The sequence below is a fragment of the Neltuma alba genome, unplaced genomic scaffold (genome assembly GCF_004799145.2).
Source record: "Neltuma alba isolate B1F8T4 unplaced genomic scaffold, ASM479914v2 tig00013166_pilon, whole genome shotgun sequence".
In the NCBI taxonomy this organism is placed as follows: domain Eukaryota; kingdom Viridiplantae; phylum Streptophyta; class Magnoliopsida; order Fabales; family Fabaceae; genus Neltuma; species Neltuma alba.
The window spans coordinates 45,261-66,708 of NW_021637477.1; the positions used below are offsets into that span (position 1 = coordinate 45,261).

General features: G+C 32.8%; 3 protein-coding genes across 3 annotated transcripts; 2 read left to right on the forward strand and 1 right to left on the reverse strand.

The window, feature by feature from the left end:
- Positions 1–3,738: 3,738 nt before the first annotated feature.
- On the forward strand, positions 3,739–6,799 carry LOC114734981 (probable DNA-directed RNA polymerase subunit delta). The gene is made up of 6 exons (XM_028922633.1): positions 3,739–3,755; positions 3,952–4,149; positions 4,230–4,370; positions 4,538–4,607; positions 5,738–5,801; positions 6,580–6,799. The coding sequence occupies exons 2-6, from the start codon at positions 3,997–3,999 to the stop codon at positions 6,797–6,799; spliced, it is 648 nt and encodes a 215-aa protein (XP_028778466.1). The 5' UTR covers positions 3,739–3,755; positions 3,952–3,996.
- Positions 6,800–8,251: 1,452 nt separating this feature from the next.
- Positions 8,252–9,904, reverse strand: LOC114734987 (leucine-rich repeat extensin-like protein 3). The gene is made up of 3 exons (XM_028922638.1): positions 9,708–9,904; positions 8,454–9,194; positions 8,252–8,300 (listed from the first exon to the last, which is right to left on the reverse strand). Exons 1-3 carry the CDS (start codon positions 9,799–9,801, stop codon positions 8,269–8,271), a joined length of 867 nt encoding a protein of 288 aa, XP_028778471.1. The 5' UTR covers positions 9,802–9,904; the 3' UTR covers positions 8,252–8,268.
- Positions 9,905–11,421: 1,517 nt separating this feature from the next.
- Positions 11,422–12,710, forward strand: LOC114734982 (chitinase 2-like). The gene is made up of 2 exons (XM_028922634.1): positions 11,422–11,721; positions 12,108–12,710. Exons 1-2 carry the CDS (start codon positions 11,422–11,424, stop codon positions 12,708–12,710), a joined length of 903 nt encoding a protein of 300 aa, XP_028778467.1.
- Positions 12,711–21,448: the final 8,738 nt, after the last annotated feature.

A 21,448-nucleotide genomic window follows, 5' to 3' on the forward strand; every position in this document is an offset into this window, starting at 1 on the left:
GGATAAATCAGACAGTATGGAGTTTTACAAAAAGAGGTAGAGGAAGATCGAAAATAACATTCAATGAGGTCATTGAACGATACCTCATAGTTAACAACATATCTAAAGACTGGGTTGTTAATAGAGCACAATGGTATCGTGTGATTCATGTAGCCAACCTCACTTAGCGGAATAAGACTTTTTTGTTGTTGTTGCTACTGTAGCATTTCATGTTGAACCTTGAGAATCAATCTCAATTATTTCACATCCATAAATCATTTCTTTGGGGAAAAGAAATCTGCGTTTTTGATTTAAATATTGTTTGGTATGAGGGAAATAGAGGGAAGAGGAGAAAAAATTTCGATGAGTTCTATTTAAAAACTTAAAAAGCAAGGTTTTAAAATTTTAATAAAAAGAAGAAGTAATATAAAAGAATAATAAAAACTACTTAAAAATTTTCAATCCCATTTCTTCAAATTTTGAAATCTAGCTTTTAAAATTTTTTCTCACCTCCCTTCTTCTCCATTTTCCTCGTTCCAAACATTTAAAGTTCCTCAAATCCATCCTAGTATACTCACAAGCTCACAGCACAGGAACACAACCCGTAAAAATCATTAAAACAGTTAAGAACAAATATAATAAGGTTGGCAGGATGAGGACTTTACGACTGAGAAGCAGACAATTTCCTAGCATCAATAAGAGGGAGCATATCATATCAAAGTAAGATGTAAAGAATTGCATCCAGAAAAATACTAGAGATTAGCGAGGGATGGGAAATGGATTAGGGTTTTTAACTTTTTTTTTTACTAAAATATATTTTTAGTCTTTTATCTTTATACAGATTTTAATATAGTTCCTTAATTTTAAAAAGTATATATTAAGCTCTTTTACCTTAAAACCGTTAATAAAAAAATAATAATATTGAGATCTTGAATGTTAATAAAACATTGTCAGATTCTAACATATTAAGTTTAATTTTCAAAACACTTATGATTGTTACAAAAAATCATTATTTAAGACTATTGATTTTCAGATTAAAAAACTTAACATATATTTTTTAAAATTAAAAGATCACATTAAAACTTTATAGAAAATAAAGAACTAAATGTACAGGGTTTTTAACTTTTCCCAAGAGGGTCGGTCATAAACTTTTCATAACAGGGGCGCCCCACCGATCCTTTTGATTTTTTGGGGCCCAAAGGCGTTTCTTAGCTGTAATAACAAATAAGTAAAGCTTCGTCCAAAATGAAAAAGAAGGGTGGGGTTTTCCGGTTTCTCTTTCGCGATTAGGGGGTGTTTGGGTGATAACTCAAACCATGGTTTGGAAAAAATCACCCAAACACCTTTAAAAAAACCAAAACTATGGTTTTGGAAAAAGCAAAAATTTTTTGTTTTTGAAAAAAAAAGGAGAGTATGAGAGCCTATAAGATATGTATCTTGTTGTTTTTTTTATAAACATATTTTTTTATAAATATATTTAATCTTATATCTTATAAATATATATACATATTAATTATTTATTAAGGGTGTGTTTGGATGAAACCAAACCGTGATTTGGAAAAGTGATTCTAGAGAATAGATTCTGTGAAGAATAGATTTTGTAAAAAAGTGATTCTGAGAAGTGAGAGTGTTTGGATAGTTGTTATCAGAAGCACTTTTTATATATACAAATTACTAAAAAAAGACATAAGTTAATATGATAATTACAGAAAAAATAGATTTTATGATATATTTTAATTTGAAGGAATAAAATTGTTAATAATATATTTTTTACCAACATAATTAATAATACATAAGATAATATAATTAATAAATAATTAATGTGTATATATATTTATAAAATATAAGATTAAATATGTTTATCAAAAAATATGTTTATCAAAAAATAATAAGATACATATCATATAGACTCTCACACTCTCCCTTTTTTCTCCAAAAGCAAAAAAATTTTGCTTTTTCCAAAACCATGGTTTTGGAGTCAAAACCATGGTTTTGGTTTTTAGAGGGGGTGTTTGGGTGATTGACACCCCAAACCATGGTTTGGGGTATCACCCAAACACACCCTAATTATATTATCTTATGTATTATTAATTATGTTAATAAAAAATATATTATTAACAATTTTATTCCTTTAAATTAAAATATATCATAAAATATATTTGTTCTATAATTATCATATTAACTTATGCCTTTTTTAGTAATTTGTATATGTAAAAAGTGCTTCTGGTAACAACTATCCAAACACTCTCACTTCCCAGAATCACTTTTTCACAAAATCTATTCTTCAAAAAATCTATTCTTTCCGAAATCTATTCTCCAAAAGCTATTCTCCAAACCATGGTTTGGTTAAATTTACTCACATCTTTTCAAAAGATGTTTAATTAAAATGTGAAAAATTAATAACTAAAATTATAACCAAAAAATATGAAAAATTAAATATTATTTTACCAGCGAAAAATTAAATATTTATTTTAATTGTGCTTTTATAAGAATGATATTATCTCTTATAAAATATCATATTTATTTAAATACTTTATACACATATATACTTTTACAATGGATCATATTTATTTATTTATAAGAAATTTTATAATTAATCACAGTTTTTCCCAATCATAATTAATAAGATATAATTCTGGTAAAAAATTAGTAAGATATAATAAGTTAAAAAAACTTATATTTGAAATAAAATATATTATAAAACATTTAGCATACTAAGTTATATATGATTTCTTTTTTGGAAAAATATTATTTGGCTCCCAATTTCCAGTTTGTTTTTCGTCAAAAATATTTTGTATTTCAGCAAAAAAAAAATTGTGTGCCAGTGCTTATAAGATAATACAATTTAAAAATAGACTCAATAAATAATTTTACTGGTATTTTAATAAAAAAATGCCCACTTTCTTAAGAAAGCATTTTGTTTATCCCCATTCTTAACTATAGAGATATTTAGATTAAAATTAAACCATGATTTTAAAAATAAATTTACAATATATATATATATAATAAATAATTTGCTTTGATCTGTGAAAAAATAATTTTTAAAAAAGCTAAATGATATTTTTGGTCTTTTAATTTTACATAAAATTTTATTTTGATTTCTTAACTTTAAAAAGTAAATTTTTAGTTTTCGAACCCTAAAAAAGTTAACAAAAATAATGATATTAAACTCTTGAATATTGATAAAACATTATTAAATGTTATAATATTAAATTTAATTTTTAAATCAATCATTATTATTACAAAAAATTATCATTTAAAATTAACTATTTTAAAAGTAAATAATTAAAAATATTTTTTGTAAGAAAATATACACTTTTCCTTTAAAAAGTGACGATGTTCAAACACTCCCTGTGGAGCTAACCGGCCGGCGCCATATACTGCATGCTTCTTTCGCTGGCTTCCTCAGTGCCCTGATCGTTCCTTAATAGAGATTCTGAGAAATTCCACTCTGTAAGTATAAATCTTCGTCTTCCTTCCAGTCATTATACGGCTCCTAGTCTCACCTCATCATCTATCCTTTTTTTTTTTTGGTTACATGAGGGGCGGGATCGAACCCGCACATTACCAACACACGCACACACTAGGTGCCACTCCGCCTAGAGGCGGTTGGCTCATCATCTATCCTTCTTGAATGCATTCAGCGTTTATGAAAGATAACTTTGATGAAATTATTTCTCATTATGATCGATCGCTGGAAATTGCTTTTCTCAAGATTTTCGGAATCTCTGGTTTCCGCTAATTTCTTCATTCGCAGCCGAGATTTCGGCAAAAAGGTGGAAGAACATTCATTCTTGGCGATTTTCTTATGTCAGTATTTATATTTTTCCGTACTGTTGGTTTTAAATATGATGGGGCTGGCTTGGAATCCTAGTGAACCGAGTTACTAGTTGGTCTTAGTTATGGTCTCCGCTACTTTACGTATAAATAGGTTTTTTTGGTAGTTAATGCTATATCATGATTATTGATAAGGGCGAGCGTGACTGGAGAATATCAGGGAAAATTTTTCGGAGAAAGATGGTGCCATCACTGGTTGATCTCTGTGTCAAGAAATGGATCGATAATGTATGGAGTCTGGCAAATGTTGGTGAAATCGACGAGTATCTTCTCGACTTGATGTTGCCTCTCTGCTCTGTGGACCAGTTAAAGTATGTGGAAGGGGCTACTAAAGTAAGATTGACTTATTAAATAAATGTGAGGAGTCTAGTTATGATTGGGAACAACAATATTGAATTGTTTATTTTGATAAGGTTTCGCAGGGAATAGATTTGAGTTCGGTAACGGATAAATTGTGGAGGACATTTTATGAGGCGCGCTTTGGTAACACCGATGGAGTGATTGAGAAAATGAGAGACAACAATATTCCGTTCAAATGGAAGCAAGCGTATGAGGTAAAATTTTCCCCCTGAATCTCTCAAAGGAGCATGACAAAGTTAAGAATTTTTTTAAAAAAATAATAATAAATTGCAAATAATTGTGTAACTGAAAGAGTGTTAGTTGTTTTTGGAGAAGAGAACGCTGATTGTTAGCTATTGTAACTTGTATGACATTCTTGCAGTATAAAGAGGAGGAGATTAAAGCTCGGGAGCTAACGATGCGACTGCTTCTCGAGAAGGACGAATATGATTGTACGTTATTTACTACTTTACACATTAATCTAATTACTTTTTAGCATGCAATAATTTACAGAGCCGTTAATTGGCATTTATACTCATTCTTGAGGGCTTTGTCCCCATTTTGGCAATTGGAAAGAACTTAAATTATTTGGACTTGTACGGTTTTTAAATGTGAGGGAACTAAGATTCAATGGTAACATTAAAACATCCTAAGTATCTTTCTTAATTCCCTTCCTTCCTGTCCTACTTGATTATTATTGGGAAAATATAAATAGGGTTAATTTGGAAAACAAATTGATAAACATGTGAAATAGGTCTTATATTTAGGACTAACATCAACTTCCTAATTAGCTACTGTATTAAGGACTACCGGAGGAGCATGTTTTTGTTAAAACATCCTAAGTATCTTCTTTAATTTCCTCCTTTTCTCTCCGACTTGATTATTGTTGGAGAAATATCAACAGGGTTAATGTTAGGAACCAGCGTCCATAGCTGCTTTATTCTAGGAAGAAAAGTGGGGTCAAAAGGTAGTTTTTATGTTAGTTATCTATTATGCCATATGTAGGAGTTATATGCAGTTATGTCTTTTTACTATTATTCAGTTTTTAGGAGTTATCTGGTAGTTGTTGCTGACTTGGAGGCTGACTATATAAGCCTATCATTTAAGGACTATGAGGAATATATGAAGTATTATTCAGAAAGCTATCCCTCTCATCTAGAATTACAGATGCTGGTTCTAGATTCTCCTTTCCCCTTTCCCTACCTTCTTTTCTTTTCTCTCTAAAAACTCTTCCCCCTTCTACTGTCCTACCAAGTTCATTTGAGAAAAAATTGATAAACATGTAAATCAGGTCTTACATTTAGAACCAATATCAACTTTTCAATTAGGTCCTCTGTTAAGGATTGGAGGAGTAATTTTTTTTCTTGGTTTGTTTTCTAATAAAATAATTCACATGACTATGAATGACTATTTGCCATGTATTGTTATTTCCTATCGCGTACCCCCCTTCGAACCTCTAGTTCCTTTTACTATTGGACATTGGTTCTGTGTTTTTAAGATTTTTGGTTCTGTGTTTTTAAGATTTAATCAAGCTGCATCTTTTTTTTTTTTTGATAATTTTATTGGTGACGATCTGTTGTAGATTGTGGAGCTGGCTACATTAGAATGAATTCACTGGCCAGGGAAGAGATAGACTCTCTAAACAGGTATATTTCTCTCTTTCCTTTGTTCTTTATTTCTTTTCATTTTGTTCTTGACCTGAGACTTCCCAGAATGTCGAGTCAAGTTCAGCCAAAATTAGCAGCTAGATAAGGAAAATGAATTCTACATGCGAAATGCCAATAAGATAGGGCTCAGGCGCTTGAAGAAATGGATAGTTGGAGCATATGCATGTATGTTTAACATGAAACCTCGAGATTTTGTACATATGAAAGAAGTAGAAGCCTGCAGCTTTTGGAATCACACCTGTGACCGAAAACTGGGAGAGAAAACATCAGATTATAGGAGTATATATTTAGAGAAATTGAGGGTATGACGTTTTCTTTGTTAGAAATTGTAAGGAATGTTCTGGAACCAAAGTTCACTTTGCTTCTCTCTTGGATTTCATCAATATTACTCCAAGCTAAGAAAATATAAAGCTTCACTATTCAAGGTTTATTCGGGTAACTGCCATTTTAAATGCGCACCTTTTACAGTGTCAAGCTGCATTTGGTTTGAAGGAATACGTGGATCATCATGAAGTTTGCATGCCCTACTTGATTCTGACTTCACGTATTTTAAACTTTAGTCCTTAGGTAAAATATCTTGCAGTAGTGAAGAGCAATTCTGTTTAGAAATCATCAAACTGAGAAATTTAAAAATGAACTTCCGGAAGCAATTATGCAACTGTTTTCTTGTTTTATTAGTCGATGTGTTCTAAGATTTCATATTGAAGCTTATATGCTCTGCTGGATTTTGGCTTCAAGTATTCTAAATTTTTTACAGTGAAGAAGAAGATGATGATGATGATTATGATGATGAGGTGGTGGTGGATGAAGAATCTGATGTTGAAGGAGAGGTTTCTGTTGAAGAGGTAGAGGAGGATGAAGAAACTGAAACTGATATTGAAGAAGTTGTAGAGAAAGAGGGAGAAGTTTCTGCTGAAGAGGTAGAGGAAGTGGAAGAAGAAGAACAAACTCAGATAGACCTAAAGCTTTCATGTTAGTTGTTGTTTTTTTTTTTTTTTTAATATTGTAAATACAAATTATGCCGCTGACTAATTTTTTTAGAGTTTTCACTTGAAGGTAAGTAATACAAGCTTGTTAAGATTTTAAGGAAAGTGTTTTGTTTATTATTTCTAGAAAATTAAAGGAAAAAAGTAGTTTTTAATCGCCCAGTTTTATTGGGGGGAAAATTGCCCAATTGGTTGGGTTGTCCCAAATTGACAAATTCGGTATGATCTCCTCCCGAACTTAGAAGAGGTTAAGCTGGACTCTGGGCATGAGCTATGGCCAGGTCCTATTCCCAGAAAAATGTTGAACCCTCAATACCTTCAAAAGTTTAACGGTGAGATTATTTGGAAAGTTGAAGTCTCTGTTTCCTTTGGATTGCCCATCCATGATAGCCTACCAGAGTAAGGTTTCTTGAGCATTAGTGACTGTGAGGAATTGGAGGAACTTGTTGAAGAGAAGGGAGAACAACAGAATAATGAACCCAATACCAAAGTATCAGGATGCTTCTGGAAGCTGAAAAAATTAGTGTTGAAGAGGTGCAACAAGCTGGAAGACTCTTTCCTGCGTCAATAGCTAGAGATTTTGTATATATCAGAGGCTGCTGAGTTTAAAGAACTGTTTAGTCGGAAAAGTGAAGGGGCAAAATTATTGAAGTTTTCACTTATTCTCATACCCCCACCCTGCAAATGAACTGCGTGAGTTGGGTAAAGAATTAAGGACAATTGCCAGTAACTGATACATTTTCTGGCTGCTTCTTTAGTGCTTGGTCTTGCTTGGCAATGCTTATCACTGATATTTGCCCATATCTTAATGTAATTATTTTTAAAATTAATTTTATTATCTTTTAAATAAAAGTTTTTATATATCTTTGTTGTTATTTTACATGTTTATCAATTTTTTAAATAGTCAATATCTAATTAAAATATATTAATGAACAAAGCAGAAAACACCAAAGAAAGAAAAAGGCTTTTTAACGTAGATTTCGCGAAATTAGAGTTGTAAATTTTTTTCCCTTCTGGCTTCATAACTGTAAATTCTTTTTACTTTATTCAGCAACATTGTTGGTTCTACGGTAGATAAATAAAGACAGTACTCTTCTTGTTCTAAATATAAGACCTTTATATAAGTGTGTATAAGGGTCTTATATTTAGGACCGGGAGAGTATTATAGTCATGATAATTATATCTCTGGAAATATTTTCTCATAAACGAAATATAGCAAAATACCCATATGAAAGGGGAGAAAAAGTATTCTCTAAAAAGTAAAAGGGCAAAGTGGGGAAAGCCATCAATACTCCAAGGGGCATTACAGAGCAGCGCATGTACGTACAGCAACAAAATGGAAAGTTACATGAAAAAATCTCAACATATATTGATATGTGTGTGGGCAAATAATAAATTGGAATTTTATTTATTTAAGTCCCACCAAGTTTCATTGTAAAAGACTAAAAGCCTTGAGGTAGCTAGTTCATCATGAAGTGGCATTTCCCAAAACCTGCACCAATGAACATCCATGTGAATCATTATTAGATATTAGATATTTTGATAACATCTCGTCATTATTGATTTAAAATAAATAAATATATAATTGATATGACATATTACCAAAAATAAACAAATTTTTAATTTTTTTAAAAAAAACACTTACTCGGATCAACGGTGACAAGCATAGCAGTGCCTCCAAAATCACAAGTGCCTCCGGACGCTTTCCTGTTCTGCCAATAACTGTTGAAGGCATACGAAGCATGGGCCAGCATCGAATTGGGCTCATAGCACGGCCCATTAGGCTGAATCTCCTTGCAATCCGCACCTGACCCACACGCATAATCCATGGCCTGTTTGATTATCGCGTCAGGAACAGTAGGCTTCGCAACACACCAGTGACCCGAAGACTGCGGCTTTTTATTATGCGGTGGGGGAGGAGTCGATGTGGTTGTGCCCGACGGCGGAGGTGTGTAACCATTAGGAGGCGAATAAGCCATTGGTGGGCTTGGGCGAGTCTTTGGTGGGCTTGGGCCGTGCTTTGAATGTGGGCTTGGGCTTTGAGAGTTTTGGGGAGGGGGAGGTGGGTGATGCTCATGAGGAGGAGGGTGCGAGATGGGGGAATATTCAGGGAGACTTGGAGGTGTGAGCACCGGAGAGTATGGAGAAGAAGAAGACGAGGTTGGCTGAGGAGCCTGTGAACTGGACGGAGGTAGTGATACAGAAGAAGAAGAAGAAGGAGAGCCATAGGAATCATCAAAGTTTGAAAAGCTGAATAATGGGGAGTTAATGTCTCTGGGGTCTAAGAAGTGTTTGAGAGATTTCAGATTCTTCCATGGCTTGCTGGAGGAGGAGATTCTATGGTTTAATTTGATGTTTAAGAATATCTGACCATGGCTTCTTGTATCTGCGAATCAAGACAAGAGTTTCATAGGAATGAAGAAGAGAGAAGCTGTTATAGGCTTATTAACACTAAATAAACTTCATTGACGTGAACTAAACTAAAACTAGGTTCTGTACGTTGCATGGAGTTCAAGAAGTGAGCTTGCATGCTGAACATCTATGTTAATTTAAGAATATTAAGAGAAATGGAAAACTTGGTTTTCTTAAAAGGGAAATTTTAATGCAATACGTTCCTTTTTTTCCTATATATATATATATATATATTTTTCTTGAAAAAAATCTGATATCTTCTTTCTACTTTTCTCTTGCTACTGACTTGAGAGAATATAAGTTCTTAATTTTAAAGATACACGTAATAAGAGCAAACCAATAGAGTGCAAGAGCAATTACAAAGTTTTAGATCCCGCAGAAATTAAAAAATGCAGGAATTAAACAAACAAAATCATATAATGAACGCATAACAACCCATCAAATTTTTTTTGAAAAAAGACGAAACTGGCACCGCAGTGAAACTTACCACAAAGAAGGACAATAGAGGAAGCGACAAGGAAGAAACATAGAATTGCAATGCTGAGTCTGAATCTCAGGGACTGATCTCTTGTTGAATCCATTACTGCATTATCATCAATATACCCAAAATAACTTTTGAGTATTATATCGAAACCTCACAAATTTGCAGTTCAAGTTTGCAAGCAAGCTTGGATTCTGCCCCTATCTGAAGCAAGAAAAGACGCTTAGCAGAGAAGTGGAGTTAAAGGGTACACACATATATGTAGGTGCAATAAAGTGGGAAACTATTCAAAAAGATGATATTCATTCTCACTTTAATTTTGGCGCCTGTCTGATTCTAATTAGCTGGTTATAAGCAAGTAACAGTGTGCAGCAAAGTGTGTTTCAGTCTAGAAGCTATAAATTACAAGTGATCTAGTTACTTTGTCTAGGGGAATATGTTCGTTATTATACACACTCACTTTATTTTGCTTGTATGCCACTCAAAGTACTAGATCTAGAGACATACATGATCAAGTGTAATCTAATTACTTTGCCCATCCGGCTTCCAGAAACATGTATATAATTAACCAATACTCCCTCCTTTCTTTCTTATGAGATCCCTTTAACTAAATCGTGCAGTCTAAGAAAATAATTAAAATTATTTAAAAGCAATAGATATATAAAATTGAACTTTTATTTTTAAGTATGTTCTTATCTAACAAGGGAGAAAATAAGAGAAAGAAATACTAGCAATGACATAAATGATGATATGAGAAAAAGATGAGAAGAGAGTAGTATAATCACTGCATGAGAAGAGATATTTATGTCACTAATAATGAAATATTAATTGCTTTCTGTTGGTTTTTTGTTTTACTTGTTTACTTGCATTTATTTAAGTTATTTTGACATTATATTTGTTGTTCTCTCTACTATCATCATCTATTCATCCACCTCATAGGTTAGGAACATAAAAAGGAATTACCAAAAATATACAAAAAGGAAAAGGAAAAAGAAAAACAACATTGCCACTTTGAAGCGATAGAAATCAGGGCCTAACTTGGTGAATGGCCCACTTAACAAAAAAAAATTGACTGGGCTGGGTTCACATAACCTTGGGTTAAGGTTAATTTTGTTTAACCTACAAGGTAGCCCATCTTTTTAGTCAAATCTGAAGGGTTTATAATAATACTCATCCAAATCATCATTCTTGTTCAAAATCTATGCTTTGTATTGTATAATGTGCCTGCCAAACATTAAACGCCCAAGCATTGCCGTTTCAGCCAAATCAATTCTACCTGTTTGACCTTAAACCCATAAGCTAATGATAATGAGCACCCAATCTGATGTTCAACGATAAGGTGAAAATATGAATATAATTCATTTATTAAAAAAATTATATATTTATATCAAGAAGTACAAAAATTTTATATAAAATATTTGAATGATCGCAAAGAAAGAAACATACCAAACATACATCCTCAAATAGATGCACCGAGACGGCACTTGATTGATGAATGTCAATAATTTTGTCTGTTCCCCCCCCCCCCCCAAAAAAAGAACAAAAGAAAATTCAACGTAGACACAGCAAATGGTTGTGGAATCCATCATTTGACTATTATATTAGTCGTTTTTTAAGTTGAAAATATCTATATATAGTACATATCCACTGTGCCATTTACTCGTACTATACCAGCGGTTTAATTCTGAAATCTCACAGTGTCTTCCATTAATTAAAAGACATGGAGGTTTCTAAGTTTTTCTTCCTTCAGGCTTTCTTCTTCTTCCTCATTGCATCAACTCAAGCTTCCCCCACAAGCATCTTTCGAGAATACATAGGAGCTGAGTTCAACAATGTCAAATTCTCCGATGTCCCTATCAACCCAAATGTGGAGTTTCACTTCATTCTCTCTTTCGTTATTGACTATGATACCTCCTCTTCTCCTTCTCCAACCAACGGCAAATTCAACGTTTTCTGGGACACTCAGAATCTTAATCCCTCCCACGTTTCTTCCATCAAAAGCCAGAATTCCAATGTCAAGGTACGTACTTTACATAACACGTAAAATCACTTTATATTACTCCTCCGGTCATTAATATAAGACCCATTTAATTAATTTGATTAGATTAAGAAAGTTAGGTAAATTAGTTAATTATAAGAAAAGTGACACATTTTTCTTAAAACACCATAATTATCTTTCTTAGTATCTTCTCTCCCTCTTCTACTTGATTATGATTGAGGGAATATCCATATGGGTAATTTAGAGAAAATTAATAAATATAATAAATGGGTCTTATATTTAGGACCAAAATCAACTCAAGAATTGGATCCTATATTAAAGACTGGAGGAGTACTATAGTATGAACATCAAATCAATTGTGGTGCGTGTGTATTGTATATATGTGTGTGTGTATTGATTTGCTTCAGGTGGCTGTGAGTCTGGGAGGAGACAGCGTCGGAGGTGGTCATGCATACTTCGACCCATCTTCCATTGATTCATGGGTTTCCAACGCAGTTTCATCACTCACAAACATAATCAAACCGTACAACCTAGATGGGATCGACATCGACTACGAGCACTTCAAATCAGATCCCAACACTTTCTCTGAGTGCATCGGACGCCTAATCAAAACCCTAAAGAATAATGGCGTCATCAAGTTCGCTTCCATCGCTCCATACGACGACCCCCAAGTTCAGAGCCATTACAAAGCACTATGGAACAAGTATGGGAACCTCATAGACTACGTCAACTTTCAATTCTATGCGTATGACAAAGGAACGAGCGTGTCTCAGTTCATTGATTACTTCAACACACAGAGCAAGAACTATGAAGGAGGGAAGGTTTTGGTGAGTTTTATAAGTAATGGAAGTGGAGGGTTAAGTCCAGAAGGTGGATTCTTCACAGCTTGTCATAGGCTTAAGAGTGAACAAAAGCTTCATGGGATTTTTGTTTGGTCTGCTGATGATTCCATGGCTAAGGGTTTTCGTTATGAGAAACAGTCACAAGCCCTTTTAGCAACTTCAAACTAAGGGCTTTGTTGTGGGTATTTGTGTGTATATATTTATGTTAAACATATATGCTTTTTCGGTACTTAATATAAAATCTATTATATTTGTAATTTATATTATAAAATAAGTTCTTATATTTAGTACTTGAAGAACTATTACGTATCTACTGCTACATGTATGTATCTTATATATATGTGTGTGTGTTTCTGCGTGAATATATTTATGATTAAGGAGTTATATTACTGGGCATTGGATCGTTCCTTTTCTCCTTTCGTCTGCTTTTTGGGGTTTGTTTAATAATCGCGAGTGGGAGATATTTGATGTGCGACATGTGAGCGGCAGACACTATTACTGGGGCTTAGGTTTTGTTCCTTTCATAGAATATCTTTTTTGGTTAGACTTATACGACATTGGGATCTGCGTGAGATGCCTAACTATTTTCTATGCAATAATAATGCTAATTAACAATTGCTCCTTTCAAATCAAGCACTCCCTTGCCAGTTGGGACGTGTGTAGTAATAGTAATACTAGTTTCTCTTTCTTAATACAAAATTTATTTAACTAATTTAAGTAGATTAAAAAAAATTAAATTAGTCATTTATCAAAAATAAGTGTTAATTTCTTTAAAATATCCTCTTAAATCTTAAATCATGGTAGTATTAATTATTGATGAGTTAAGGGTCATTTTTGGCTTTAAGTATCTCAACGAAGGAGTTAGGGAAGATTTTATTTTTGGACCACTGTAACTAATTAATATCAATCAACATTCAAAATATTTTAAAATTTCAGTCAACTCTCTTAGACCAAAATAAAATTAAATAATACTCTTTCATTTTATTTTTTAAAAAATAAATATTAATTGTCAACGGAACTCCAGCCACTAGTACTCAGGTGGCCAAAACCGAAGATCAGAGCTCTAGTGGCTAGAGGATTTTTTTTTTTAAAAAAAAGGATGGCCAAGGGGAGTTTTGAACCTGTGACCTTTTGGCATACCGTACCAAAAATAATGTGACCACCAAGCTAATCAAATCATTTAGTCATATGGTGCAAAAAAATATATATACTATCTCTGGTCCTAATTATAAGACCTCATTTACAGTCTTATAATTAGGACCGGAGCTAGTATATAATAAAACAAATGCAAGTATCCAAATATAAGTGAATGATTGAAATTCAATAATTTACAAATAAAATTATAAGACCTCATTTACAGTCTTATAATTAGGACCGGAGCTAGTATATAATAATACAAATGCAAGTATCCAAATATAAGTGAACGATTGAAATTCAATAATTTACAAATAAAATTTAGTAATTTACAATAAAAATTCGTGATTTACAAATAAAATGATGAAATTCATAACCTCAAATGTAAGTGTTTGGGTGTGAATGAGAAAGTGAAATTCAAATGTTTATAACAAAAATTCAATGATTTACAACCAAAATTTGACTATTCACAAGAAACATAAGGGAACTCACATCCCCAGATGTAAGTATTTAAGTGTGAATGAATAAGTGAAATTAAACGATTTACAATAAAAATTCAGTAACTTACAATCCGAATTCTATGATTCACAAAAATTATAAACGCTTGTATTTGAGGTTGTGAAATATAAAAAAAAAATCCACTGGCCACCGAAGCTCTGATGACAATTAATATATATATTTTTAAAAAATAGAAAAGGGTATTATTGTAATTTTATCCTTAAATTTTAATTTTATTTTAGTTTCAGGATTGAATGAAATTTTAAAAGGTTTTGAGAGTTAACTAATATTAATTAGTTACAGTGATCTAAAATGAAATTTTTTTAAGGAGTTATGATTATTCAGAATTTTTTTCCTAACTAGACATTACTTTAAAAGTGCTGAGAAAAACGACAATGCCTTCCTTTTCCGATAACAACCAACGCTAGTCTTTTAACGAAAACAGCTAATATTTTTTTAATTTCTAAGATGGTGTTTGAGTAGAAACCAAACCATAATTTTAAAAGTGATTTTACGATATACGAAAGAAATATACGAAGAAGTCTATTTTGATTTGCCAAAAAATACCTTTTAAAAATACTTTTGGGTATTTCCAAATACTCCATAACACTTTTGTTCCAATAACCTGCCTGTTTGGGAGGGCTTAATTTGGCCCATAAGTAGCTTATTTGGGGCAGAAGCACGATTGAAAAATCATATCATATTTTGGAGGGCTTATGATGTATTGGGCTTGTCTTTTATAAGCTGGATCACCATGCGTTTCAAATTAAGCCAGAAGGAGGAGCTTATTTGAAGAGCTTATTCAGTTATTGGACCGTTGTGTGGTGGTATGTCAGAATTTATTCCCCTCTTTATTTTTCTCTCACTTCTGCCGTTATTCCCTCATTATTCACTTTCGTTTTTATTACCAAAGCTCTCATTAGTCATTACCCATGACTCATCTCTTCTGCCGCCCAACGAACTCCATCACCTCCTCCCCAGCAGCTCCATTGCTGGTCATCATGAGCTCTATCGCGCCTCCGGCTTAAGGTCATCATGTTAGGTGTGAGGTGTGCGTGGCCTGCTAGAGCCTGTTCCTTCATCACAACTTCGAAGCTATTGCCTTGTTCGAGCTGCTATCGCTGTCTCCAACCGAGGTTGCCCTCATTTGCTGGTGCATGTGAGTTGTGCATGGAGATCTTAGCGTCCCAGTACAATACATTGTCGGATCTGCCTCGGCAGCCTTTGGGTGGTCTGATCTGTTACAGGTTAGCCGGTTTTTTTTTTGTCTTACTTTTTCTGTTGGACTCGGTGAATATGGAGGAAAATGTGATTGACCTAAACATCTAGAGTTGTGTGTGCATTGATCTATGCGTTAGCTAATGTGGTTAACAGTTTTGATCCCCTATTCTTGCCTGAAATTTACCGTTGTCCCTACTCTCCGTGAATGATGTCATTCTCGTCACCGGTGGAAGCTTGAAAATGTAACCCATTTCTGGTTCAACCGTTCTCTTTCATCCTGGTCGTGTTTCGTATGCAATCTGCTCTTTTTTTTCCTTCTATTTTTTGTGGTGCTCTGTTTCTTTCTCTGATCGGTAGTTGCTTGAATTGCTTCGCCATATACTCGGTTTAATCATCTTCTCCCACATGTTTAATTGGTGGATTAATGCATTGGATTAATTCATTGGATTAATGCATTTAACTGTCTGTTGAAGGATCAATCTATATATGGCTAGATAGTTGACATTCTAAGCTACAAATTTGGTGTTGTATATTGTATCCTGGGTTATTTGTCATCAGTGTCATACTGTGATGATCATTCTGGAGATGTGATAGTGTATATGTGATTGGATTTTGTTTTATTATTCTGGGTTTTTTTGTTTAATCTAGAGATGTATATTGTATACTGATCATTCAGTTGCTATTCAGGTGGGGTAATAAAATTATAAATCTATGTGGAAAGAGGAGTAGCCAAATTTGGTTCAAATGTACTTTCATTTAAGTGAGAAATTTGGTTCAAATTTGACTAAATTTGAGTTAGGTACTATTAGTAGAAGAGGCTTTTTTTTTAACCTTTAAAACAATAGAATGAAATAAGAAATATAAAATTCAATGGGAGAAATTGGGATTTTACATAATTTAAATAAATAAAAATTTTAACAATCATCATCAATGTGAATCATCAATTGATATTAATATAAATTTATCAATATCATATATAAAATTAAAACCAAAGTTGATGTTGTTTTTGCGGCTGTGTTCAAATAATTTGCAAACCTTTCCTTTTTTACTTCTAAAAATTTGGAAAAAAAAATTACACATTGAAATTGAGGTGGGCACGCTATGTTAAAAGGTATATTTTATTACTTGATAATAATATTTGAAATTTTGATAACAAAACCATGTATAATAATATGAGGAAAATAACACGCAATATTTGAGATTATTTATGTCTTAGGATTTCTTTTGTAATTTAGGTGAGAAGACTATGCAAATAACATATATTTTTGTTTGGATACAATGTATTTCTTACATAATATAGCTTTTATTTAAACATTTTTTTGGACTTTGCTTGCTTCAGGTAGTCTTATCTTGATTATTTTTCATAGAGAAATGGATAATGATAGAGGAAAAGCGACATGGAATCCTTACACAGCTAAAATTCTAATCAATGTTTGTGTCAAGCAAATACTACAAAAGGAACATCAAGGAACATCGTTTACAAAGCCCGGTTAGAGTAAAATTGAAAAGAATTTTAAGGAAAGGGACGGGAAAAATTATGACAGGAAACAACTGAAGAATAGATTTGACATATGAAGAAAAGATTGGAAGTTGTGGGAACCACTGATGTCTGGAGAGACTAGTATTGGTTATGATACAACCACAAATAAGGTGTTGGTCTTGATGAGTGGTGGCAACGAAAATTACTGGTAACTATTTGCGTTGGTTGAGTTTTAATTTTGAATATCACTTCAAACATTGCTTAGTTCTGCCTAATTATGTTAATATAGGTAAACCCCAATTTCAAGAAATTTAGGCATCAGGGGTTGATGTTCGCATCAGATTTGATGAAAGTATTCAAAGATGTTATAGCTTCGGGAGACTATATGTACGTACCATCAGCCTCACAGCCTCAGCAGGCACCTGCTCCACAGGTTGACACAGAAGAGGAGGAGGATGTTTATAGACTCGGGCTGGACCAAGAGGAAGGGTCAGGGGATAGTGAGAATGAAAATTTTGGTGTTAGGTCGATAGCCAATACAGGGGTAACATATGACTTAGCCGGTTGTAACATAAACAACCCTGCGAGTAGTGGACCAGTGGTTCAGGAAGCTATGGAAAAAGGAAGAAAGGTGAGACGTCTAATGCAAACAAGGAAAAAAAAAGTTACTGCCTCTACTAAAATTGCTGATAGGCTCAATGTTATCGTAGCTACTTCTGAGTAGCGAGCAGCAACATTTAATGATGATCCGCATTCAGTTGACAAGGTTTTGGCACACCTAGCTGACCTTAAAGAACTTAATGATGACGATCAACTATATTATGCATGTGCTAAAATGCTTACGCAGTTGACGTGGGCTAGGTGAGCTTATTTGACACTTAAGCATAATAAACGCAAGTTGTTGGTGTGGTTGATACCAGCAGCACAAGACCCAGACACATGGAAGGGATCTACAGTTTAGGACTTACTTATTTCACTATTGCTATTGTACTTGTTAACTTGAACTGATTTCTGTTTTAGCATGAACTGAAGTGGCCTGTTGTAGGAACTTAATTAATGAGTATGTAATATATTTGCTAATTTCTACTTGTCATTTATGTGTTTGGGTTATCTGTTTACAGTATGAAAAATATTTACTTCCTTATTATAATGCTTACACTTTCTTCTGATCACAGTTATAGGGTTAATTATATAATGGCCAATTGGAATGATGATTCACCATGGAATGAAGATACTTTGGAGAATTGGAATAACGATTCATTGTGGAATGAAGGGAATGTAGATGACCATTCAACATGATTATCCATGATTAATAATGAATTTACACAATATGAAGTAGTAGATACATTGGCGGGTCATTATTGTGAAATGTATATATTTCAACAGCCTTGCTTAGCAGATAGGAAATTTATGGGTGCAAGGTATTTTGGCAAGTCACAATGATTGATGTTATAAAATGTTTAGAGTAGATAAATGTGTTTTCCACCTCTTATGTGCTAAATTGGAGGAACATGGTTTACGCAAGTCTAAGTATGTAGGAATTGAAGAAATGGTCACGATGTTTTTAAACACGGTTGCACATGGACAATACAATAGAATGATCCTAGAACGATTTCAACGTTTAGGGGAAACTGTAAGTAGACTGTTTCATAATGTACTACAAGCTTGCCTTAATCTATCAAGTAGACTTATTCGACCTGTAGATCCTACAACCCATAGAAAAATTGAGAATCATCCACATCAGTATCCATTTTTTTAAGGACGCAATTGGAACAATTGATGGCACTCATATACCGTGTGTTGTCCCTACTGCAAAACGAGACAAATTTATTGGCAGAAAGGGAATTCTAATACAAAATGTCATAGCTGCAAGTGATGGGAATATGTGTTTCACTTTTGTATTGGCAGGATGGGAGGGATCCGCACATGATACTCATGTATTTGACAATGCTATTACAAATTCATCTCTAAATTTCCCTCATCCACCTCCAGGTATATATTTATAAGTTTTCAATTAAGCTAATTTTTAATTATTTTATATTTTTATTCATTTCACAATGTCACAAATTGTTTCACAAATTATTAGGGAAATATTACTTAGTTGATGCAGGATATCCAGCACCAAATGGATACCATAGTCTATACAGATATGAGCGCTACCACCTTCCAAAATTCTGACGACAAGTAGGATTTTGAAATAGTGACAAAACCTTCAATTATTATCATTCCAGTTTAAGATGCATAATAGAAAGAACATTTAGTGTTTGGAAGAATATATTACAAATCTTATGAAATATGTGTAGTTACGACTTTCAAACTCAAGTGTACACGGTTTGTGCAACAATGGCCATTCATAACCTTATAAGGAGACATTCAAGCTCTAACACCGTTTTCGTAGAAGCTGAAAATGGTAATATACTTAGTGAACATGATTAGACTGAAGTTGGTCAACCATCATCTTCAAATGTAACATCATAGTCTTCATCTCATATGAATCGCGTCCGTGATGCGATTAGAAACCAAATTATCCATAGTTTATCAGTTAATTAATTATGTGATATTATTTCATTTCACTTGTCACAATACAATAAACTAGGGTTCAAAACATTTTTTTTCATTCAAATTATGTTTCGTTTTATATTTGCAATAATTTTTTTATTTCTCTAATTTTTCAAATTTAATTCACTCATTAAATTTCACTTCTTTATATTAAATTAATTTAAATTCATTGTATTATGTAAATTTATTTTTAATCATGTTTCACTTTATATTTAAAATACTTTTTATGATTTCTCTGAAGTTTTAAAATTTAATTCACTCCTTAAATTTCACTTCTTCATATTAAATTAATTTAAATTCATTGTATTATGTAAAATCATTTTTTTTAATCATATTTCATTATTTATTAAAACTCATATCCATTTTGATAATTTTACAAACAAACTTACTTTTATTCAATCATAATCCAAACAATTTTTTACTAATATCACTTTTACAAACTAATTTTTTAAACTCTAATCCAAATACAATTCACCTTACCCAATTTAACTTTTACCCAATCTTACTTTTATAAAAGTCAAATTAAAAATAAACTATTTTTTCACCACCAATCCGGATGCAACATCTGTAGCTTCTCAGTTCTCAAGTTTTGCTTCTTTTAGCTTGGGCTTTCTTCTTCCTCCTCGTCAGATACGCATCAACAGATGCGTATCCCTTTGCTGGATATGAAATTCTGTCGTGTCACACTCAACCCAAATTAACTAGAACTTCAATAATATCAATTCATTCTGTCTTTTTCTATTGACTACTAGGCCTCTAATTCTCCACGTCTCCCACCAATACCCATTTTTTTTGGACGATTCCTTGAATATTTGAGAAAATCTATAAAAAAAAAAAGATTATTAAATTTTAAAATTTTAAATTAATATTGGTTATTATATTTATAAAAAAAATTACATCTAAAAAAACTAACAACATATTTTTATAGTAATTTATTATTTAAAATTTTAAAATTCAACTGTCTTTTTTTAGAAATTTTTTCTAATTATTTTCCCTCTTTATAATAAGAGAAATGTATTAAAATATTAAAAAGTTTAGTACATCCTGAGGAAGGACATCGATCCCTTCAGTTTTCTAAGTTACAACGTTATTATTTTCTTTTTTAAATGGCAATTATAAAATTGCCTGCTTGCTTCCTTTAACTTAAAATTTTATGCAACTAGCAGCTACAGTTCTGACTGGGATTAGTCATAATAGTTTGTAGTCCCCCCAACACCAGCTGGAAAAGTTGAAAAAAGAAAAAGAAATAAAGAAATAAAGAAAAAAGTATAAGTCATACTTTGCATCCTTCCAGGTAGGGATGGAAACAGGCCAGGCCAGGCTATCGCCTTAACAGGCTAGGCCTGGTTTGTAACAAATAGGCCTGAGCCTGGCCTGTAACCTGTTAAAGGCTTTCTTTTTAGCCTAAGCCTGGCCTATACAAAAGCGTGGCCTGGCCTGAAGCCTGTTAAAAGGCCTGTAGTTTTTAAAACAAACATAAGCTGAAAATAGGCATTAACAAAATACAAGCCCATGTCTTTAAACAGGCCGAAACAGGCACTAATGATTTGAAACAGAGTTGCCAAGCATGGAGAGACCAATAACTAAATAAACTCAAATAAAATCACAGTCCAAAATCACTTAAAATACAAGTTGAGATAATGTTATTAATCAACAAGAATATACCAAATGCAACAACATTAAAGACTAATCGTGTATCAATAGTAGCACATAACATTAAAAGAAAAAACTATGTCAACTCTAAAAGCACCAACTCTATCTTCTTCATCATTGTTGCCAACCCAGAAAATTTTAACAGCATTTTCACCCCTCTAACAGTTTTTTTTTCCTTTGTAATTTTGTGGTAGCATATAAATGAATGAAGGATGCATATAAAAAAAAGGAAAAAAAAAAAAGGATGCATCAAGTGAATGAAGGTGGCAGCCAAATGATGAGCAACAAGGGATGGTGGTTTGGTGGATTATGGCGGCCGATTGATGAGAGACAAATGAATGAAGGTGGCGTCTGAAGAAGG